The 21066-nt window shown below is 38.9% G+C and overlaps 1 protein-coding gene and 1 long non-coding RNA gene across 3 annotated transcripts; both read left to right on the forward strand.

Moving 5' to 3' along the window:
* Positions 1 to 3040: 3040 nt before the first annotated feature.
* Positions 3041 to 6254, forward strand: LOC308091984. Its single transcript, XR_013933759.1, has 3 exons — positions 3041 to 3180; positions 5414 to 5476; positions 5698 to 6254. It is a non-coding gene; the product is annotated as an uncharacterized lncRNA (long non-coding RNA).
* A 7843-nt stretch (positions 6255 to 14097) lies between these two features.
* On the forward strand, positions 14098 to 20662 carry LOC308091949 (uncharacterized protein). 2 transcript variants are annotated; one of them, XM_080437719.1, is made up of 5 exons: positions 14098 to 14213; positions 16053 to 16181; positions 17131 to 17400; positions 18194 to 18782; positions 19204 to 20662. In XM_080437719.1, exons 2-5 carry the CDS (start codon positions 16124 to 16126, stop codon positions 19793 to 19795), a joined length of 1509 nt encoding a protein of 502 aa, XP_080293845.1. In that variant the 5' UTR covers positions 14098 to 14213; positions 16053 to 16123; the 3' UTR covers positions 19796 to 20662. The 2 variants fall into 2 exon arrangements, with proteins under 2 accessions (XP_080293845.1, XP_080293846.1); XM_080437720.1 differs by lacking the exon at positions 14098 to 14213 and adding an exon at positions 15301 to 15408.
* Positions 20663 to 21066: the final 404 nt, after the last annotated feature.

The following is a 21066-nucleotide window of genomic DNA, read 5'->3' on the forward strand; positions in this document are numbered from 1 at the left end:
TTGTTACAAGTAAAAGTCCTGATTTAAAAATGTACTTGAGTAAAAGTACCAAAAGTAAAAAGTACTAAAATGCTTGAAAATAGCAGATCTACTAGCTCATGTGAGCTTGTAGATCTGCTATTTTCAAATAGCCTATGTATAAAATAGGGCTGAAGTGGTGAATGTATGTTTTATAATGAAATAATTTATATCTGAAAAGTAACTAGTAACTAAAGTTTTCAAATAATTGTAGTGTAGTAAAAGTACAATATTTGCCTCTGAGATGTAATGGAGTAGAAGTTAATGGAAATACTCAGGTAAAGTACAAATACCTAAAAATTGTACTTAAGTACAGTACTTAAGTAAATGTACTTAGTTACTTTCCACCACTGCAAAACACATCTGTCAAATGTCTTCAGTGTGCTATAGTTGTATCTGGTTTGACCGTATAATCAGTGGTGTAAAGAAACTGGTGTAAAGTACATTTACTTAAGTACTGTACTTAAGTACAATTTTGAGGTACTTTTACTTTACTGGAGTATTTCCAATTGTCTATACTTTTACTTCTACTCCACTACATCTCAGAGGCAACTATTGAACTTTTACTCCACTACAATTATTTGAACACTTTAGTTACTAGTTACTTTTCAGATATAAATGATTACATCATAAAACATACATTAACCACTTTATTTATACCTACTGTAGGCTATTTGAAAATAGCAGATCTACAAGCACACAACGCGTCGTGTGCTTGTAGATCTGCTATTTTCAAACCTTTTAGTACTTTTACTTTTGGTACTTTAAGTACATTTTGATACCAATACTTTTGTACTTTTACTCAAGATTTATTTTATTCCGGACTTTTACTTGCTTCTAAATTGCAGTATTGATACTTTTATTTAAGTAAAACATTGAGTACTTTTTCCACCACTGCGTATAATTGCGAACGCGGGAGGAGGCGCGGCGAAGCCGCGCCTCCGACCAAGTGGAGCTTACTATGTAACCCTGCTTGGGTTGTGTCTCTCTCTCTCTGTGTCTCTGTGTCTCTGTGTGCACTGTGTCTCTGTCTGTGTCTCTGTGTCTCTGTGTGCACTGCCTGTGTGCAGCTCCTCTGAGATAAGTAAATGTCCAATTTAGACGTACCATACATCAAATGAAAGGTCTTTGAAAACTGAACACACCTGTCAAGGTTGCGTTTAAGCCCGCCCCTTCCCCCGGAAGCCACGCCCCGGAGAAGGCTCCTAAAAACTCCCCATTGAAACCCCATGTTAAATGAAAAGTGCCCGAATCGCTCCCAAACTTTTTCTACCCCCCCTAAGTGGGGGTCTACGAACAAATACTTCGGGCTCGGATTTTGGCTCCGCCCCCCGGAAGTGGGTGAAACAGGCACTTCAAACACTTTGTTGAATTGTTCAAAAACATTCCAAGTTTTTTTTTGGGGAATTTGTATTTTTCTAAGATGCTCCTTTTAACGCAGATTTTTTTTTTTTTTTTAATTATTTTTTTTATTGGTTACTTTTTTTTAAATATTTTTTTTCATTCTTTTTTTTCTTTTTTTGCGTTCGCTTACCGCGTTCGCGCGTCTTACTTGTGTAACCTTCTTCTGAGCAGTGTTTGGATCTATCATGTGTGTGTGGTGTGTGTGTGTGTGTGTGTGTGTGTGTGTGTGTGTGTGTGTGTGTGTGTGTGTGTGTGTGTGTGTGTGTGTGTGTGTGTGTGTGTGTGTGTGTGTGTGTGTGTGTGTGTGTGTGTGTGTTCTACGGTATAACACAACCAAATTACAGATTAGATTTCTTCATTTCTTCATCTTGTTTGCCACTGAGTGACCAGTCCTGTCGACATCTCCTGTGTCATACGAGGTTATCATGACCAATGCACGTCCAGTAACTTTCGCTTCCAGTAACCGGTAACTTTTCGTGTGTGTATTGCAGTCTTACTGTCCCCAAGATGTGTCATTTTACCAATACAGGAAACCGAGTTCAAATCCGGGGTAGAAGAGGAAAGTTGCATCAAGCCGACACTAGAAACACAGATATTGACCAAATCATCAGCACAAGTTGATTGGGGTCTTGCTAGCTAATGCAGTAACATGCCAGCACAAGCTAACATAAGCAGGCATGTGCTTTACATTAGTATATAACCAAACCATTCGGCATTGGAAAATATAGATGACTAAATTTTCAGCCTGCTATGTGGCGTTAAAATCCAGTCCTATCGCGCTGATCAGAGCAATGGTCACTGAGTTATGGCCATTTGAAATGTTAGACACTGCTGTAACACTGCTGTAGTGCCCCATAATGTGTGCACATTATTACATTTTTTGTGTGACTATTGTCATGGCAGATCCCTGACCAGTGTTTGTTTTTGGTTCAGCTTCCCAACTTTTACCCCCAAATACCTATTTTTTTCTGAAATCCCTCCTGTCTAACTGATTAGTGGCAGTGCCCACCTGGCTGTAATTGCCATGGGATGGGGGTGAGGCAGTCCAAGCACAGGTGTGGATCTGCAGGTATTTGTGAGTGAATCTCGCCAAAAGAGTGTGAAGCTTGTCTCAAAACTGAATGCGTTTGTTGGTGTACTCACAACTGCAGATTCAAAAATTCACACATATAATTGATGATTTACTAATTATATTTATGATAAATGCGCCTGCAAATATAAATATTTTTTTTAAATTGCAAATGATATATTTACAAATAGTCATATATTTGTACAAATCATAGCACATGTATTTAAATGCCAACTTACAAGTAGTTACAAGTAAGTTTGCAGATAGGAAAATACATTTGTAAAAATGTTCTTAAAAAAGCGTGACGTTTGTCTCAAAATGATATAACAGGAAAAAGTCGAGGAATAACGTAGCCAAATGTGTCAAGGAGAAAAACATGTTTACGTGGTTAACGAGGGAACATGATTGTGTAATAGATTGTGTAATAGATCTGAGGGCCAGATGCGGAAGGAGGGAGACATAGATTCTGTGAGCCCCTGAACTATATAAATATGCCACGTAAGGGAGATTCGGATTATCATTGCTGCTCACTGTGCTGCTTGCATTTCTTCTGACGCTGACAAACAGCAGATCTCTACACTATAGTGAGACTTGGAGGATTCATCCAGCAGCTCTTCTACATCAGCATGGAGAAGATCAGAGTTTTCACCCTTCTGCTTCTGTGTGTGGCTCTGCTCACTGTCTGCAAGGTAAGAGATGATGATGATGATGATGATGATGATGATCAGTGGTGGAAAGTAACTAAGTACATTTACTTAAAGGAGGAGTTCACCCCAAAAAATACTTATTTTCTATCAATTACACACCCCATGAAGCCTTGATTTCATGGATTTATTTTAGTTTTTGTGGCATTCCTAAAACAATAATTTGATGACCGTGTGGATTTCCGGTAGGAGACACAAATAATCTACTTTGTGTCTCCTACCGGATACATTAGCCGGTAGGAGACGGGAATCAAATTATTAGCTTAGGAATGCGACAAAAACTAAAAAGAATCCATGGATTCAAGGCTTCATACTGTAGGGTGTGCAATTGATTTTGCAGATATAAATTATTATATTATAAAACATACATTAACCTCACCTTCAAGAGGTCACCTGTTGACCTCTTGAAACTGGACATTTTAAAGGTGGTGGAAGTGATATTTTATGATTAAAACTATTAACGTTAAAGCTCCATATTCTGATGTTCACCCAGTGGTGGAAAGTAACTAAGTACATTTACTTAAGTACTGTACTTAAGTACAATGTTGAGGTATTTGTACTTTACTTGAGTATTTCTAATTTCCAATACTTTTACTTCTACTCCACTACATCTCAGAGGCAAATATTGTACTTTTACTCCACTACAATTATTTGAAAACTTTAGTTACTAGTTACTTTTCATATATAAATTATGATATTATGAAACATACATTAACCACTTTAGCCCTATTTTATACCTAGGCTATTTGAAAATAGACGATCTACAAGCTCACAACGCGTCGCGATGCGACGCGTTGTGAGCTTGTAGATCTGCTATTTTCAAATATTTAGTACTTTTACTTTTGGTACTTTAAGTACATTTTGATGCCAATACTTTTGTACTTTTACTCAAGTGATTTTTGAATTCTGGACTTTTACTTGTAACAGAGTATTTTTATATTGCAGTATTGGTACTTTTACTTAAGTAAAGAATTTGAGTACTTTTTCCACCACTGTCAGTAACAGGGGTCTCTCCAGCTCTTTACTAAACCTAAAATACATTTTCATTTTTTTTTTGGTAAATATTCTTTATTTTTCATGCTTTTTTTGTACATAGTGGTATTTTTTCTCTGTATTTTTATGTTGATTTTTGAACTGTTTAGTTGCTACTATATATGTCTATGAAATTAATTCAAGGACCCCAACGGAAACAAGTCCGCAAGGACTTTTTTGGTCGGACCTTTTAGACAAAAGTATTATTAATGTAACTGTGTTGTTTTACATTCTTTTGCCTAATAAGAATTTCATTCAATCAATCAATTCAGGTGGGACATCAATTTCTTCCAATCAGGGGAGAGCACCCCATAGATAATTTACCCATTTAAAATGTATAGTGTTCCAGTTCCATATTTTTCTGCTTTTTTTATTATTTTTTTATAGACAATATTTTCGGCAAATATTTACTGTATGGTATGGTTCAAGTGGTTTAAAAAAAGAAAAGAAAAAGAAAAACGTTCCTACCATACAAAGATTTGGCGGCCCCCCTGTAGTAACTCTGAGGACCCCTAGGGGTCCCGGACCCCCTGTTGAAGACCCGGGCTCTAATAGCAGTGATTAGGCTACTATCACAATATAGAGCTATTTAACACTACTGAACAAACACACTATACTTAAGTACAATTTTGAGGTATTTTTTACTTTACTAGAGTATTTCCAATTGTCTATACTTTTACTCCACTACAGCTCAGAGGCAAATATTGTACTTTTACTCCACTACAATTATTTGAAAACTTTAGTTACAGGATACTTTGCAAATATAAATGATCATATTATAAAACATACATTAACCACTTTAGCCCTATTCTATACCTAGGCTATTTGAAAATAGACGATCTACATGCTCACAACGCGTCGCATCGCAACATGTTGTGAGCTTGTAGATCTGCTATTTTCAAACATTTTAGTTCAAGAGTACTTCAACATTGCATTATTGATACTTTTACTTAAGTAAAACATTTGAGTACTTTTCCCACCACTGTTTAACACTCATTTTGACAAACAAAAAGAATCACTCACAGCACCTTTAACTATTTAAAGCCTGTATACTTCACTGAACCGGGCTCCCCTCCTTTTTGCCCCTCTACACAAAAATCACCAAAAATGGCTGAAAACAGCAGATCAACAAGCTCACATAACATGTGGTAAACTGTCTGATCACTTGAAATTCATTTTATTATAGGCTGAAGAAGAGATGGAAGGACAAGACCACAAGCATTCTGTTGAGAAGAGAGCAACGAGAACTGTAAGTCCTTTCTATTTAGCGTACAATTGCGCACAATACACATGCGCACGCACGCACACACACGCATGCACGCATGCACCCACACACACACACACACACACACACACACACACACACACACACACACACACACACACACACACACACACACACATATATATATATATATATATATATATATATATACTATAGCAACATTTGTGTCTCTGTTTCTTTCTCAGTGTAGGGGCGGCGAGGACTGTGGCCCCCGATGTACTTGTGAGCAGACGAAGTACTGCCATGAAACTTCCCATAAGTGCATTCAGTTCCTTCGCTTCGGTTAGGTAAACGATGAGCAAGAACGCCTTTGGAGACCACGTGGAGACCACGGGTCCCGACCAAGGGGCCAGCTTGAGATTTTCACATTGACTCTAATACGGAAGAGACAGTTCATGGAGACCTTGTGACGTCACCCAAAGGATCTGCCAATTGTAGATTGATTGATTGATTGATTGATTGAATACTTTATTAGCAGTTTGCAAAAACAAAAAGCACAGGAAAGTACAGTTCAATACAAGGTCTTCTAAGAGGATTTTAAACCCAAGAAAGCCTATATGGCTTGTTTCCATTGGGGTCCTTTGTACTCAATTCATAGAGACATTTAATGACAGACAAATATACACTACTATGCAAAACATCATAAAAACAGTTTGAAAACAGAAAAACTAAAATATGTAGCACAACAGAAACCAGCTCTCTGGCTTATTAGTCGTGTTTGATCCTTTTGACATGTGTTTACGATTATGAATAGTTTTTGCCTATAAAGATGTCAACCAATAAATCAATCAATATTGGAATAGTTTCCACTCAATTAATAAAACATTATATTCAATATTGTCTGTGGCTCTGCTTCTGTTTTCAGTTTATTTTTGTTCTCCTTTTCTTTTTAAGGTCATGTTTCAACACAGTGTTGAAACATGGCAGCAGCGCAGCTATGAATCTGTTCTTGAGAGATTAGGCCTTTTCTAACATCTGGGAGAAATTATCAAAGTACATTTACTCAAGTTCTGTACTTAAGTACAATGTTTAGGTACTTTTACTTTACTTTAATATCTCAATTCTTTCAATATTGTACTTTTTTTCTCCACTGCAACTATGTATTTAAAAACGTAACCAATTAAGCCCTATTTTATACCCACTTGGGAATCCAAGGGTACTCGGTTCGATCCTCGGCTCGGCTCCCTGTGGGTTAATACCAAAGTGTCCTTGAGCAAGACACCGAACCCCTAAACTGCTCCTGATGAGCAGGTTGGTGCCTTGCATGGTTTCCTCTGCCGTTGGTGTGTGTGAATGGGTGAATGTAATGCACATTGTATTAAAGCAGATTGGATGAAAGACACTATAAAAATGCACCATTTAACACTTTTAAATGAGTTTCCTGCATCACCTGAGCCTCTTCAGAGGCTGTAATGGTCCATGTCTATATATCACAACAAGTAAAAGTCTTGAATTCAACATTTATTTTAGTAAAGGTACAGAAGTATTGGTAACAAAATGTAGAAAAGTACCAAAAGTAGAAAGTACTCATTATGCAGAATGTCCCATTTCACAAGTTTTCAAGTTATAAAATGTATAAAAACGAGTCGCATGGCGATCGGCTAGATCCGCTATTTTCAAATGGCCGGAATGTATATAAAGGCTGAAGTGGAGTAGTGTTTTGTAATAATAATCAAAATCTACACAGTAACTAGTAACTAAAGTTGTCATATAATTGTAGTGCAGTAAAAGTACAATATTTTCCTCTGAGATGTATGTGGAGTAGAAGTAAAAGTACTGAAAACTGGAAATACTCTAGTAAAGTAAAAAATACCTAGTACAGTACTTGAGTAAATGTGTACTTTACACCATTGGACACAATAGGCTTCATTGTAAATGTACATGAAGGCCAGCTGTCACACACTGTCCATTTGACTGAACTGATCAGAAATAACTAGCTGTTTGATACCAGTTTAATGTACAGGACTGTCCCTGTTGCTGCTCAACTCAAGTCAACATTAGTCAAATACACAAGAACAGAACAATGAAAAGATGATTCTATGAGTTCTGTACTATTAAAATACATTAAATACAGCAAGTATTTGATGAATGTGTGCAGTGCATTCAGACAAAGAAAATAACTCTATGAACATTCTTATCGTTAAGACATGATTTCATCTGATATGGTCTGTCATTTGTTCCAAAATATAAAGATAATTTGAAATGGAAATCGTGAGGGATGGGAACCCCAACCCCCCTCAAGAACCCTGCCCTGGGGGTCCCCAAACCTTACTTTGAGAACCAATGCTATTGAGCAATGGTTCTCAACCCAACCCAAGAACGTTTGGGAGGTCCCCAAACAGTAAAGTGACAATTTAAGGACTTTTAAGACCTTTTTAATACCTAAAAAAAAATAAGAAAAGAACAGAAAAAAGACTATTACTGCATCAAAAGTAATCAACAAAATATACTATAAAAACTGGTCAAACATTGGCCAAATTGTCAAATAATATAAGAAAGAGGCAAACATTTAGAAAATCTATCTAAAAGCTGTGACTTGGCCTTCATGTAATACCTCTTGTCAACCAGTAGGTGTCCTACCAGACCACAGATCTGAATAGGAGAGCAGGGAGATCAGTTGTGTCAATTAGATTGTATTTACATACTCTACCATACAGATTGGGCAACATATCAAAATTGTTCACGAAGTAATAAAGTTATGGATTGCAACTTTTAACGTGAACATAATGAAGTGGTGGAAGTGGTGTAGAAAACCAGGGACCAAAAAAAGTGGAAAAAGTAGAAATACTATACAACTAAAACTCATTAGTTCAAAATTCTACATTTACTAGAGAAAAAGTACAAAAGTATTGGCATCAAAATGTACTTAAAGTATGAAAATTAAAAGTACTCACTATGCAGAAATGTCCCATTTCACAACTTTCCCCCCAAAATCTTTTGAAAATAGCAGATCTACAAGCTCACAATCCATTTCATGGCGACCCATTGCGAGCTTGTAGATCGGCTATTTTCAAATGACCGAAATGTATATAGGGCTGAGGTGGTTAATGAATGTTTTGTAGTAACTAAAGTTTTCAAATAATTGTAGTGGCGTAAAAGTACAATATTTGCCTCTGAGGTGTAGTGGAGTAAAAGTAAAAGTACTGAAAATTGGAAATACCCCAGTGAAGTAAAAAATCACACCCTGTGTGAAGTGGGCGGTGTCTTGCTAGCTAATCACAATACTGAATGGAGTCAACCAATCATGTACAAAATATAAATACATTTATTGAAACACTCTTTATGATGGACGAAACCATAACTTGAAAAAAACAAATTTATGTTTTTTTTCAAGTTATGGTTTCTTATATAGGGCTATGCACATGTGTCATGTGACACTGGCCAATCACAGTCCTGAATAGATTGTGATTGGCCAATCACAGTGCAGGATAATTGTACAAATTTCCAAACCTCACTTTCAGGGGCGGTTTCACTGCCCAGGATATTTGTACATTTTTCCAAATCTCACTTATAGGGGCGGTTTCACCGCCCAAAAATACCTCAAAACTGTACTTAAGTACAGTACTTCAGTAAATGCACATACTTTACACTACTGCAAGGCACCAACCTGCTCATCAGGAGCAGTTCAGTTCAGTGTCTTGCTAAAGGACTTTGAAATGCATCCCTTTAAATTATGAGCTAGTTGACGTTCCTGTTTATTTTTTTATTTATTTTTTACATTTTCCTTAGTTCCCTCGTGGCTATATTTTCAACGGGGCTGTTTTCCACTAAGAGGTTAAAAAACATTCACCTGATCTCATCAATTCACATTTTCAATGTATTTCTGAAAGCACTTCTTAAGCCATTGTTATTTTGACAATAGTTTTTGATTTGCACTGAAAGTAGAAGGTATAAATCCTCACTTTTCCAGCTTGTGTTGACAGACCCTTGAAGCAATGGAGAAGACTCACTTTGACCAACAGGGGGAGCTATAGAATGCGCTATGCCAGGAAGTGGCAATGCTTCAAAAAGAGTCCTCATGGACACAGTTAAGTCAACCTGGTAACAAACCTTTATTCATTTAATCATCTGAAATGGTAACCAGAAGCAGTGATGGAGGAAGTACTCACATGTTTTGATACACCTTCAGGAGGCTGCAATTCTAAAATGGTCCCTGTCCAAGTCTTAACCTACCCCAAGTCCTAATCTACCCCCCCTACCCCCCCTTTTCTCCTTCTTCTCTTGTACATATTTTTCACTCTTCATACCAGTAACCTGTAAACTGATTGTATGACATTCTGTATAGTAGTGTGTATATCTGTCTGTCTCTTATATGTATCATGATTTGTGTGCATGGGGATCTCATCTTAAACAAGCTTAGTGCTTAATGAGACTCCCAGTTTAGTAGACCTTGTATTGTGAATTTGTACTTCCATGTACTGCCATTCTCATGTCTTACTAAATAAAGTACATCAATCAATCAATCAATTTTACTTCAGTAAAAGTATAAAACTATAATTTAACTACTCTCAAAATGTAATTTGTTTTGTGGTAGCTGAGGCAAACTTGCCTGTAGAGGTGCTGACTGATTTGCTTTTTTGATATTGGCACTATACTGTAGTAGCCACTGGCTTCTGCTGCATGTGATGATGGCATGTTCTGCATTATGAGTAGATAAGATAAGATCAAATACATTAGGATAACATAAACCTTTATGGATCCATTGGAGGGAAATTCAGGTGTCATATCATAGCAGCAACCGCATGAACAGTTAAGAGTCAACAACCAAACCAATTAGATTATCTACCTTTACATCAAGTCACCTAGTTTGTAGGACAGTTTTAATGTCAGTTGAACAGGAATGAATAAAGCATTATGGGCCTGCACTACAAACCTTTGTTTTTTTGCTTTGTTTCTATGGTTTCTTTATATCCTTAAAACAATGAAGAATGTCCATCTATGGAACAATCAAACTCAATTCAATATGGAGAAAATAAAAACATTATTGGGTAATGTACTGTGGTAGAGGCAGACACAGCTGAAGGCAATTAACCCATTAACCCTGGCATCCCTATTGTGGGAATGTCATTATAAGCTAACATATATTAAGGGTGCGTTCGGATATATAGCACTGAGCGCACTGGCAAATACAAACACACACATGAGAGCGCTCCCGGTGCGCATTTCCGAACACACCCATCCATCTATATAATCTATATATATATATATATATATATATGTATATATATATATATATATATATATATATATATATATATATTTGTGTTTTTTTAGTAAATGAACGCCCTACTTGATCATACTACATCATCACACAAAAGCATCAAAGGTAGCAGATCCAGCCTGGACCGCTGGCGTAGCGGTCCAGCCACCTATAGGCCCAATGTAGCCTGACAGCGCGTCGCGGGTCTGACTCCCGATCCCGACGGTCTTTGCTGCATGTCACTCCCCATCTCTCTCCCCATTTCCTGTCAGCCTACTGTCCTGTCAAATAAAGGCATAAAAGCCCCCCCCCCCCCCCACCCAAAAAAAAGAGAAAAAAGTAGCAGATCCACAAGCTGGAAACACGGCACGAAGCGACGTGTTTTGAGCTGGTAGATCTGCTACTTTTGCTGTTTTTGTATTTGAATCCTGAAAATTAACAGTTTTGGACATAATGAGGTTTCAACCCGACAGAGACGATAATTATGGAGAATGGCCTCAGGTCTTAATGGGTTAAAGCTGGCAAGCCATACAGTAACTTTCATGTCCTGCCCAGGATTTGAACCCAGATCCCCTACACGAGTGCCCAAACGAAATAAAAATAAAAAATCAATAAAGAAATAGTTGCAGCTTAAAAAAAAAGAAGGAAAAAAAGAAAAAAGCTAATAAACATGATATCCGATCTAAAAGCTCACATGAGCTCATAGATTTTAGCTAGTCGTCGTATGACAAAGCATATAGGGCTTTGCTCAAACCAAGATTACAGGACACACGCAGTCCATGCTGTGCAAAAGTGTGACATATTTCACACTACATATTCTGTTACACTCTGTACACACACACACACACACACACACACACACACACACACACACACACACACACACACACACACACACATGCATACTTTAATAGATTATTTTCCTTGGCTGACCTTTACAGTTACTGTAGTTTTCCAAAAAGACACAAATAAATAATACAATCATAATTTGGGTGTTTTTTTCATAATTCTTCCCCAACAACACAAAAATATCCCATCGATAATACAAATACCAGCATCTAGTACTAGGATGGCAAATGAAATGTGAAATGTGCATTCCCATTGTCAAGGACCAGAACTTTGTTGTTGTGTAAAAAAACACACAGCGTTCATAGAACAACCTGATATACCACACCACCCTAATCACATGTACAATAATCACATTATCAATAATCGATAGCACTCGGAAAGACTATAGGAAATGATGTTGAGAACATAAAATGTTACATTCAAAGTAGCACTTTTTTTTTTTAACCGTAAAGCCTAAACAACATGCTGCCTTGGTAAGGTTGTGATGGCTGCCAGACTGTCTTAGCCTGGCATTGGCCAGACTAATATCACTGTGTAGATATTAGTCTGGAATGTTTGCATGGAACCTGCATTTCCAAGGGGCGGATTAAATAAAAGGCCTCTGGTGATATACCCGGCCCAAATTTGCATACTGGGCCCTGATTGGTGCCCCACAACTTCGGGGCCAGCGAAATCCAATAACAACCGAGCGGGGGCCAGACCTGGCAGATTTGCCTGGTTTCCAGGCTAAGACGGTCTTGGCCAGCACTGTCAGGAAGGCTCTGGTGTCACAACCACTCCAATTAGTTCCTTGGCCTGCTTCAGTCCTTCTCAGAGCTGAACCTCTGGCATCACATCACGTGACTGTCGTTCAAAGGGAGTGGGGGTGCTTCCGCCTTCCCTATAGGGGTCCGCACTGGTCCCCCCCACCTCCCTCTGATCGAAACTTAGCGCATCTTGTAGTCCGCAGCGACGGCCGCTTCACTGTCCTTTGAAATCGAACTCGAAGCTGAAGTCCAGGTCTCGCTGCGTGGCGACACAGGACATCGAGAGAGAGACGATGGGGGGAGACAGGGACGGGAAAAAAAACAGTGAGTGGCGAGAGAGAGAGAGAGGCGGTCACTCATCAATCAATCAATCAATCACGGTGTTTCAATCGGTTTGTCAGGTGAAGGTATAGCGTTGACTGATCACTAAAACACAGGCAAACTGTCTGTCTATGTCAGACTGGGGTGAGAGAGTAGAGGAGGGGTAACGAAGAGGGTATCTGCAATGACAGCATAGAATCTGCGATGTTTGGTGTGTGTATAACACACGACTCACAATGTTCTTGTCGTTGGGTTTCATGGCGATGCTGCCAGTGATCTCCTCTCCTCTTCATACGGTCAGATAATCCTCCAGGTAGAATACTGTCTGTTTCCAGTAGGTGTAGGGAGCGTCAGGCGCTGCGACACACACATTTCAACAGTTCATTTATGTCCACATAAAGCAAGGGTTCCCAAACCTTTCAGGCCGTGACCCAAAATAATCATATTTTAACAGGGGACCCCCCAAAATAATTTGAACTGGGACCCCCTACCCTGACAAGCACTTGGAATTGTAGGCATTACATTTAGTTTGACTTGGTTCCACAGATAAATATTATGAAAATAGCCACTCTGTGATTGTCCGGCGGGGACCTCAGGGGTCACTAAGGGGGTTCCAGGGGGCTCCCAGCAAAACAGTGTATCCACTTAAACTATTTTTCGAAAATAGTGAAAGAAATAGCTTCAAGCTCACAACACGTTGTGACTTAAATTGTCAGCTTGTAGATCAGCTTTTTTCTTTTTTCTTTTACTTGTTGCCTAAGATATGCACAGAATAGGGACACCAGGTTGAAAGGGGTTCATTTGTCTCAGATGTCGCTAGGCAGAAGAAGGTAATCCAATGAGAGAATGTACTGCATAAAGAATTACTATTCAGATCATAGGTTTCTCTCTCGTACAGTAGCTGTAGAATTCCGTTCTTAATCTAATCTAACTACTGAGATCTTCTCCTATGGGGGTCCCTAGCATCAAATCTTTTCAAGTGGGGGACCAAGGTTTATATACTGTACGTATCAATTTGGGGGCTCTTGACATGAAAATGTATGAGAACCCCGAATGCTAATGATCTGTCACTTTTGTTGCATTATTATGAAAGAAGCACCCTTGTGTGTTGAGTTGGCTTTACTACATGTCTACATTCAGTACAGTATGTACACATGCATAGGCCTACTGTATGTTTTTGCATTGATTTTACAACATCATTTGCCATACTATTATTAAGGTTGTTACTGTTCTAAGGTCGTTATTAAATAAACAGAATCATGCCAACCACCATTAAAGCCTGCTTTGTGTTTGTGTTATTATTATTAGATTTCTTTTGCAAACTGTTAATACAAATATTCAATCGATCAATCAATCAATCAATCAATCAATCAATCCAGTAGATGGCGCTCACGCACCGTCTTTGGGTTTTGGGGCAGGGGAGGGGGGGAGGTGATCTTGTTTATGACGTCGTATCCAGGTCATAGGTCGGTCAGTGATGTTGTGTTTTGCTGCCAGAGAGACGAGTGTAGTTTATTTAAAGTCCTTCAGTAGATCAGATATAACCATAGAGGTATGATATATCAGATGTAAAACACACTCAGCGGTGAGTCAAAGACAAAGTTAACCTGCTTTATTGTCTTTTTATACGTTTGGTACAAATGGTTAGAAATGGATCTGCTGTTAGCATCACAACTAGCGTTATCATGGGGTTTCCCACAGTGGTGTGAAGCAGTGGTTCTCAGCCTGTCGATTTGTTTTTGTTTAACAGTTTATTGAAAAAACGTATGTTACTATGTCAGTGGTTCTCAAACCTTTTCATGTCAAGGACCCCCAAAATTATATTTATTTGGCTGCCGACCCCCATCTCAAAATATTTTGTTCCAGGCAGGGACCCCCAGAAGCAAAGATTTTAGTTAAAAATGTTCGCTTTAAATTTAAACCATATATATTAAAAGATTTGCACAGATTTTCATAATTTTTCAAAAATAGCAGATCTACAAGCTCGTAGTGCCGCGCTACGAGCTTGTATATCTGCTATTTTTGAATAGCCAAGGTGTAAAATAATGCTTTTTTAGCTCGAATCAAAAAGTGACACAGATGCGTTCCAGGACTTTCAAGACTTTATTTTAATACCTAAAAAGAATTACCATTACAACATCAAAATTCATCAAACTATACTATAAAAATTGGTCAAACATATATTGGCCAAAATGTCAAATAATATGAGAAAGAGGCAAATCTTTCTCACATTGAAAATAGCCATGTTGTGAGCTTGTAGATCTGCTATTTTCACAGTATTTATCTGGGGGGGTCCCCAGTTCAAATATGGTTATTTTAGGGGTTCACAGCCTGAAAAGTAACTATGTACATTTACTCCAAGTACTGTGGACAGTTTTGAGTTATGTTCACTTTACTCCTATTTCCAATTTTCTGTACCTGTACTTATACTTCTACTCCACTACATCTCAGAGGCAAATATACTTTTTACTCCAATACAATGATTTGAAAACTTTAGTTTGTAGTTACTAGTTAGTTACTTTGTAGATTTTTTTTATTATTACAAAACATGCATTAACTACACTGTGTGTGTGTGTGTGTGTGTGTGTGTGTGTGTGTGACTGGCTTATTTGTATATTTGACTTAGCACGCACACATACAAATAAGCCAGTCAGGATATTGTAAGATCATTGATATTGTTTTTATGTCTGACTGGCACATAGTCACCAGTTGAGAAGACCACTCGCTAATCCATTTAGGATAATATTCTGACAGGCTACTACCAACAACTTATGAGAAATGTGGGTGAAAGCGTTTGGTTATTATGGTTTAATGTTGTTTATTCTTGTTTATGTTTGATGGAGTACTCCTAACTATTAGAGCAAACTTGACAGTCTTATTCAGTCAGAAAATGGCATGGTCTTATTATCCAGAGCAACTTATAATTGTTAACTAACAACACATTAAGTTCATCATGATTTGTGTGCGTGGGGATCTCATTTTAAACAAGCTTAGTGCTTTCTGAGCCTTCCAGTTTAGTAGACCTTGTATTGTGAATTTGTACTTCCATGCACTGTTGTTCTCATGTATTACTAAATAAAGTACATCAATCAATCAATCAATCAATCAAGTGCTTAGTTAATTAAACTAGAGCTAAAGACTAAAAAGCTAAGTTTAAGTTTAGCTTACCATTTTACTGTCTGTCTGTCTGTCTGCGTGTGTGTGCTCGCGCATGCATACAAAGCAGATGTCCAACAGTGATGGTCTGCCGTCTATCCAGTCACAGATCCATGTGATTTTTAATTCCCTGTGTTGGATTACATTTTTATTATATTTTGAAAAGCCTCCTGTGGACAGGTGTGCTAGAACACTCAAGCAATGCATCTGGTCTGTCCAATGTGGTTGTGATTGTCCATGTCAAATAAAATAAACATAATCCCCTCAGGACCACACAATGTATTCCTAAGACTCGCCAGCCCTGAGCTCTGCTGCCCCCTGAGGAGGACTGCTGCCTGCATGCCTCCCATCTTCACCATGGAGGACAGCGACCACTGCACTGACACCAAGGCAGGCTGTGAGTCACACACACACACACACACACACACACACACACACACACACACACACACACACACACACACACACACACACACACACACACACACACACACACACACACACACACACACACACACACACACACACACACACACACAAATGCACCCATACACACATTGACTGAGGCCCCTTTTCCACCAAAATAACTTTGGTTCTAAAACTGGTTCCGTTCTAGATTCTTGGAATCTTGGTGCTTCCACCAGTTTTAAGCCCCAGTTTTAGGCAACATAGCTGAATTGGTAGCCTGTGGAGCAGGAGTCACCAATTGCCCCAGGTTCGATTCCCGGCCTGGCCAGCAATGTGTCGAATATGACCGGTCGAACTGTCCATTTCACGGGGGAAATTCAATCGACAATAGCAGTTACAGTTTTCCTTTTCTTTTCTTTTCTTTAATGATTTTTCACTTGCTTTTGCCATTGTAAATATCGCATCTGCATCTTCCAACCTGTAGAATAGTGACACGCCCACTTTGGTTCCCAGTTCAGGGCAAGAAAAAACAAGTATATTTTGGTTCCAGTTCCAAACCGACTTGTGGTGTTCTGAACCGATTCCTTTTCAGTGGAAGCACTTTGAACTGGTTCAAAATTAGGCGGGGAGAAAAGAACCGAACCGGTTCAACACCGGCGGAAAAGGGGCCAGAGAGGGAGACAGAGAGAGAACACAGAAAATTGGTCTATTGAAGTGAATTGAGTTGTCGTCACTCTCGCTTTACACCACTCTGATACAGACAGACAGACAGACAGACAGACAGACCTGTTCAAGGCAATATGAAAAAACGAAATCCCTAGAGATTAGGGGGGAACAGTTAATAACACCAACTTATTGAATCAGTATATAAAGGGAATTTGAAACATTTTAGTTTCTCTCTCTGCTGATGTTTCCTCCTTCCTCCCCTCTCCTCCTAGATGTTCCACTGCTTCCTGAGGGTAAAGAGGCGGTTTCTCCTGAACTCCAGGAGAGGAGCCCCTGTCAGGTGAAACCAGAACCTCCCCACATTAAAGAGGAACAGGAGGAGAGTAGTCCCAGTCTGGTCCGGGTGAAACCAGAACCTCCCCACATTAAAGAGGAACAGGAGGAGGTGCTACTTCAAAGACCGGAGGATGCTGATGGGTCATCATTGACATTACATGGAGTTATCCATGGATCCGGATATGTTCTCCACGTGGAAAATGCTGGTAGGTCACTTTCTCACGCTTCTCTATCTCTCAGTCTCTGCATCTCGGAGCTGATATTATACAGCATGATTGAGGTCTTAATTCATTGTAGCTGGGTTATCAAGTGGCCTGTCTAGCTTGAGTAAGTTAGTATAGTCTAAAGCTTAAGAACTATAACATTTCAAAAGTCATTGCATATAATGTCACCTGTTATATATTTTTTTAACAAACAACATACAATCCCCCCCAAACAAAAAAAAACGAGTAAACCGCACAACAAAGCAAAACAACAACAACATAACAGAAACATAAATAAATACAACAAAAAGGTCATGGGTCACATCATGGGTCACAGTCACTGTCATTGTGTCATTACACCAGTGGGAGAAACACTGTCCACTACACCTGAAATCCACTGAAACACACAGATTCTATTCTGGAGAGGTATGGTTATTAGAATATTCAATGAAAGGTCTCCATGCCTCAAAAAAGCCTTCAGTGGTTCCTCTGAGAGAGAATTTTATTTTTTCTAAGCTTAAAGGGATAGTTCACCCCCAAAATGACTTTTTTTATCGATTAGTCGCCATCAAATTATTGGCTTCGGAATGCGACAAAAACTAAAAAATATCCATTAATTCATGTCTCCATGGGGTGACTAATCGATAGAAAAAAAATAAGAAAAAAAAGAGTGTTGCAAAAGCAATAATCTCAAACTTTTGATTCGTAATTGTAAAGGGTTTGATGGGTGTGCCAAATATAGCTAGCAAAGAACTATAACATTTAACGGTTAACTCTCATTTTATATTTTGCCCAGAGTTCCTGCACCTCCCTGTTTGCAAGGAGGAGGTTTCCCCCGAAGATCAGGAGAGGAACTCCAGTCAGGGGGAGGAACTTGAGCTTCCGCAGATTAAAGAGGAACAGGACGAGCTACTTCAAAGACCAGAGGAGGGTGGCGGGTCGCCGTTGACATTACTAGCAGTGAAAAGTGAAGATGATGATGAAAACAGAGAGACAGAGCCTCTAGCCAGCAGCACCTCACCTCAACACATGAAAACACAAGCTGATGTAGAGGACCGGGGAGCATCACGACCAACTATTGATGACCAGCTCCCCTCTTCACGTTCTTCTGAATCTGACATTGAAGACGGTGATGAAAATCGAGAGGAGAAAAGTGAAAAGCTGTTCAAGGACCTGATGTCGCCAAAATCCTTTTATTGCGCAGATTGCTATATAAGCTTCCTGTCAAAAAGAAGCCTGGCTCAGCACACTCGTATGCACACTCATACAAACCCTAACCCGAAGCCTTACCGGTACTACAATTATCTGAACATTGAAGACGGTGATGAAAATCGAGAGGAGACCACGGAGGGTCTGTCAGTTTTAAACGCACTGAGATTACACAGGTATGCCTGTCACAATTATTGCATAATCGTCTAATCGCAATTTTTTGAAGTAATCACAATAATTTTTAGCATAATCGTTTCCTTGTTGAATGATTGACACAGAATTCACACATTTTCAAATATTAAAAAAGCAGAAATAGCTGATCTACAAGCTTGTAGATCAGATATTTCTGCTTTTTAATATTTGAAAATGTGTGAAAATGTGTGAATTCTGTGAAAAAATATGACATAAGTATAAAAGAGTATTAAATATGTCAATAATTTCTTTGTATATTTCAGTTATTTGTCATATCGGCCCCATGTGCAATTTTTGATTAAGAAGCCTAAAAGGCTTCATATGTTCCAGTGTTCAATGCCAAACACACAATGAAATCGTTATTCGCAAATATTAATCGTCAACTTAAATGTGTAATGGTGACAGCCCTACACACAGGAAACGGGTGGAGGACTGTGGAACATCACAACAACAACCAGCCAGTGATAACCAGCTCCTCTCTCCTCCGCGCTCTTCTGATTCCCATACCGAAGACGGCGACGTGGATCGGGAGGAGACCAGGGAGGGTCTGTCGGTTTTGAACACGTCCACGAGGAGTTACACGGGGACGAAGACGTGGTTCAACTGTACATTTTGTCACGTATGCTTTGATAACATGCCTGCTCTAAAGCAACACATGAGGACCCATGCCGTGCAAAAATCCTTTAATTGTACAGATTGTGATAGAACCTTCAGGTCAAAAGCAGCTGTGAGGAGGCACATGCACTCTCATACAAATTATAGGGGAGGTCGGTCAGTCTTAAACACACAGAAATCACACAAGAAACCTGCGGAAGGACAAACGTCTCTAAGTGAAAAGCTGTTCAAGGACCTGATGTTGCCAATAGATAAATCCTTTTATTGCGCAGATTGCGATGTAAGCTTCAGGTCAAAAAAAAGCATGGGTCAGCACACTAGAAATAGAATGCACAATCATACAAACCCGAAGCCTTACTACAATTATCTGAACGTTGACTAATAAATGTAGCTAAACATTTGAGACAAGTATTGGTGCATTAGTACAAAGGGTTCCCAAACTTTTCAGGCAGTGACCCCCCAAAATAATCATATTTGAACTGGGGACCTTCACCCTGAAGAAGCACTTGCAATTGTAGGAGTCGAGGCATTATATTTAGTTTTTTACACAGATAAATATTGTGAAAATAGCTTAACTACAAGCTATTTAAAAAAAATGTTGCCTCTTTCTTATGTAATATTTGACAATTTGGCCAATGTTTGACCATTTGTTATAGTATAGTTTGTTGGTTACTTTTTATGTAGTAATGGTCTTATTATTTTATTTTATTTATTTCATTTTAGAGGTATTAGAAAGGTCTTAAAAGTCCTTAAATTGTCACTGTAGAAATGTGCGGATACCCTGTATACACTTATAGTGTATGTTGGTTTGTTAACTGTTGAGTGAGAAAATAATGTTGCACATTGAGCTAATCATCTGGGGACCCCCAAAAACTTTGGGGACCCCATGGGGTCCAGACCCCCAGTTTGGGAACCATTACATTAGTATGCCCAAGTGAGAATTTAACCATGTAATATAACATATTGGTAGAAAATACGCCTCAACTTCAGTGATTGACACCAAGCTAAAGTGAACACAAATTGGAGCTTTAGAAAAAGCCAGCAACTGTTGCTTGCTGCTGTGAATAGAATTGGAGCATTTTAAAGTTAAAGTGAGTTCCATGATTCTGTTTTTTTTTTTTTTTCATTAAAGATGTAGAAAAACACCCCTGTTTTGTACATCAAAATGTTCCAGTAGCCACTTTGTAATCACTGGAAACATTCAAATAAAATGCTGGTGGCTGAAATGATTAAAAATGCTACTCCATGATTATGTCAGTTTGTCTACACACACATCAAGTGATTCAACCACACCGTTTCCACAGTAACAGCAGGGTGAGGTTTCAGTAACATTGCATATCTATTGATTCCAACATTGTTTTTTGTTTTTTAATTTAGAGTAGCCAATTATTTTTTTCTCCCCAATTTAGTCGTTATGCCAATTGATTCCTCCCCACACACTTCTGTGTTGTCACTGCTGTCGTATCCTACTGACTCGCCTGCGAGTGAGGAGCCCCCACCAGGAGGACGTAGAGCCTTCGTCCTACTCCTATGCCCAACACTGGGCATAGGAGTACGTGCGATGACCAATATCCCCCCGCCCGGCTTCCCTCCCCCGAGGGCCCACGGGGCAATTGTGTTCGTGTGTAGACGCTCGACAAAGCCGGATGCACC

This window comes from Gymnoscopelus braueri (assembly GCF_963280865.1).
Source record: "Gymnoscopelus braueri genome assembly, chromosome: 9".
Lineage (NCBI taxonomy): Eukaryota > Metazoa > Chordata > Actinopteri > Myctophiformes > Myctophidae > Gymnoscopelus > Gymnoscopelus braueri.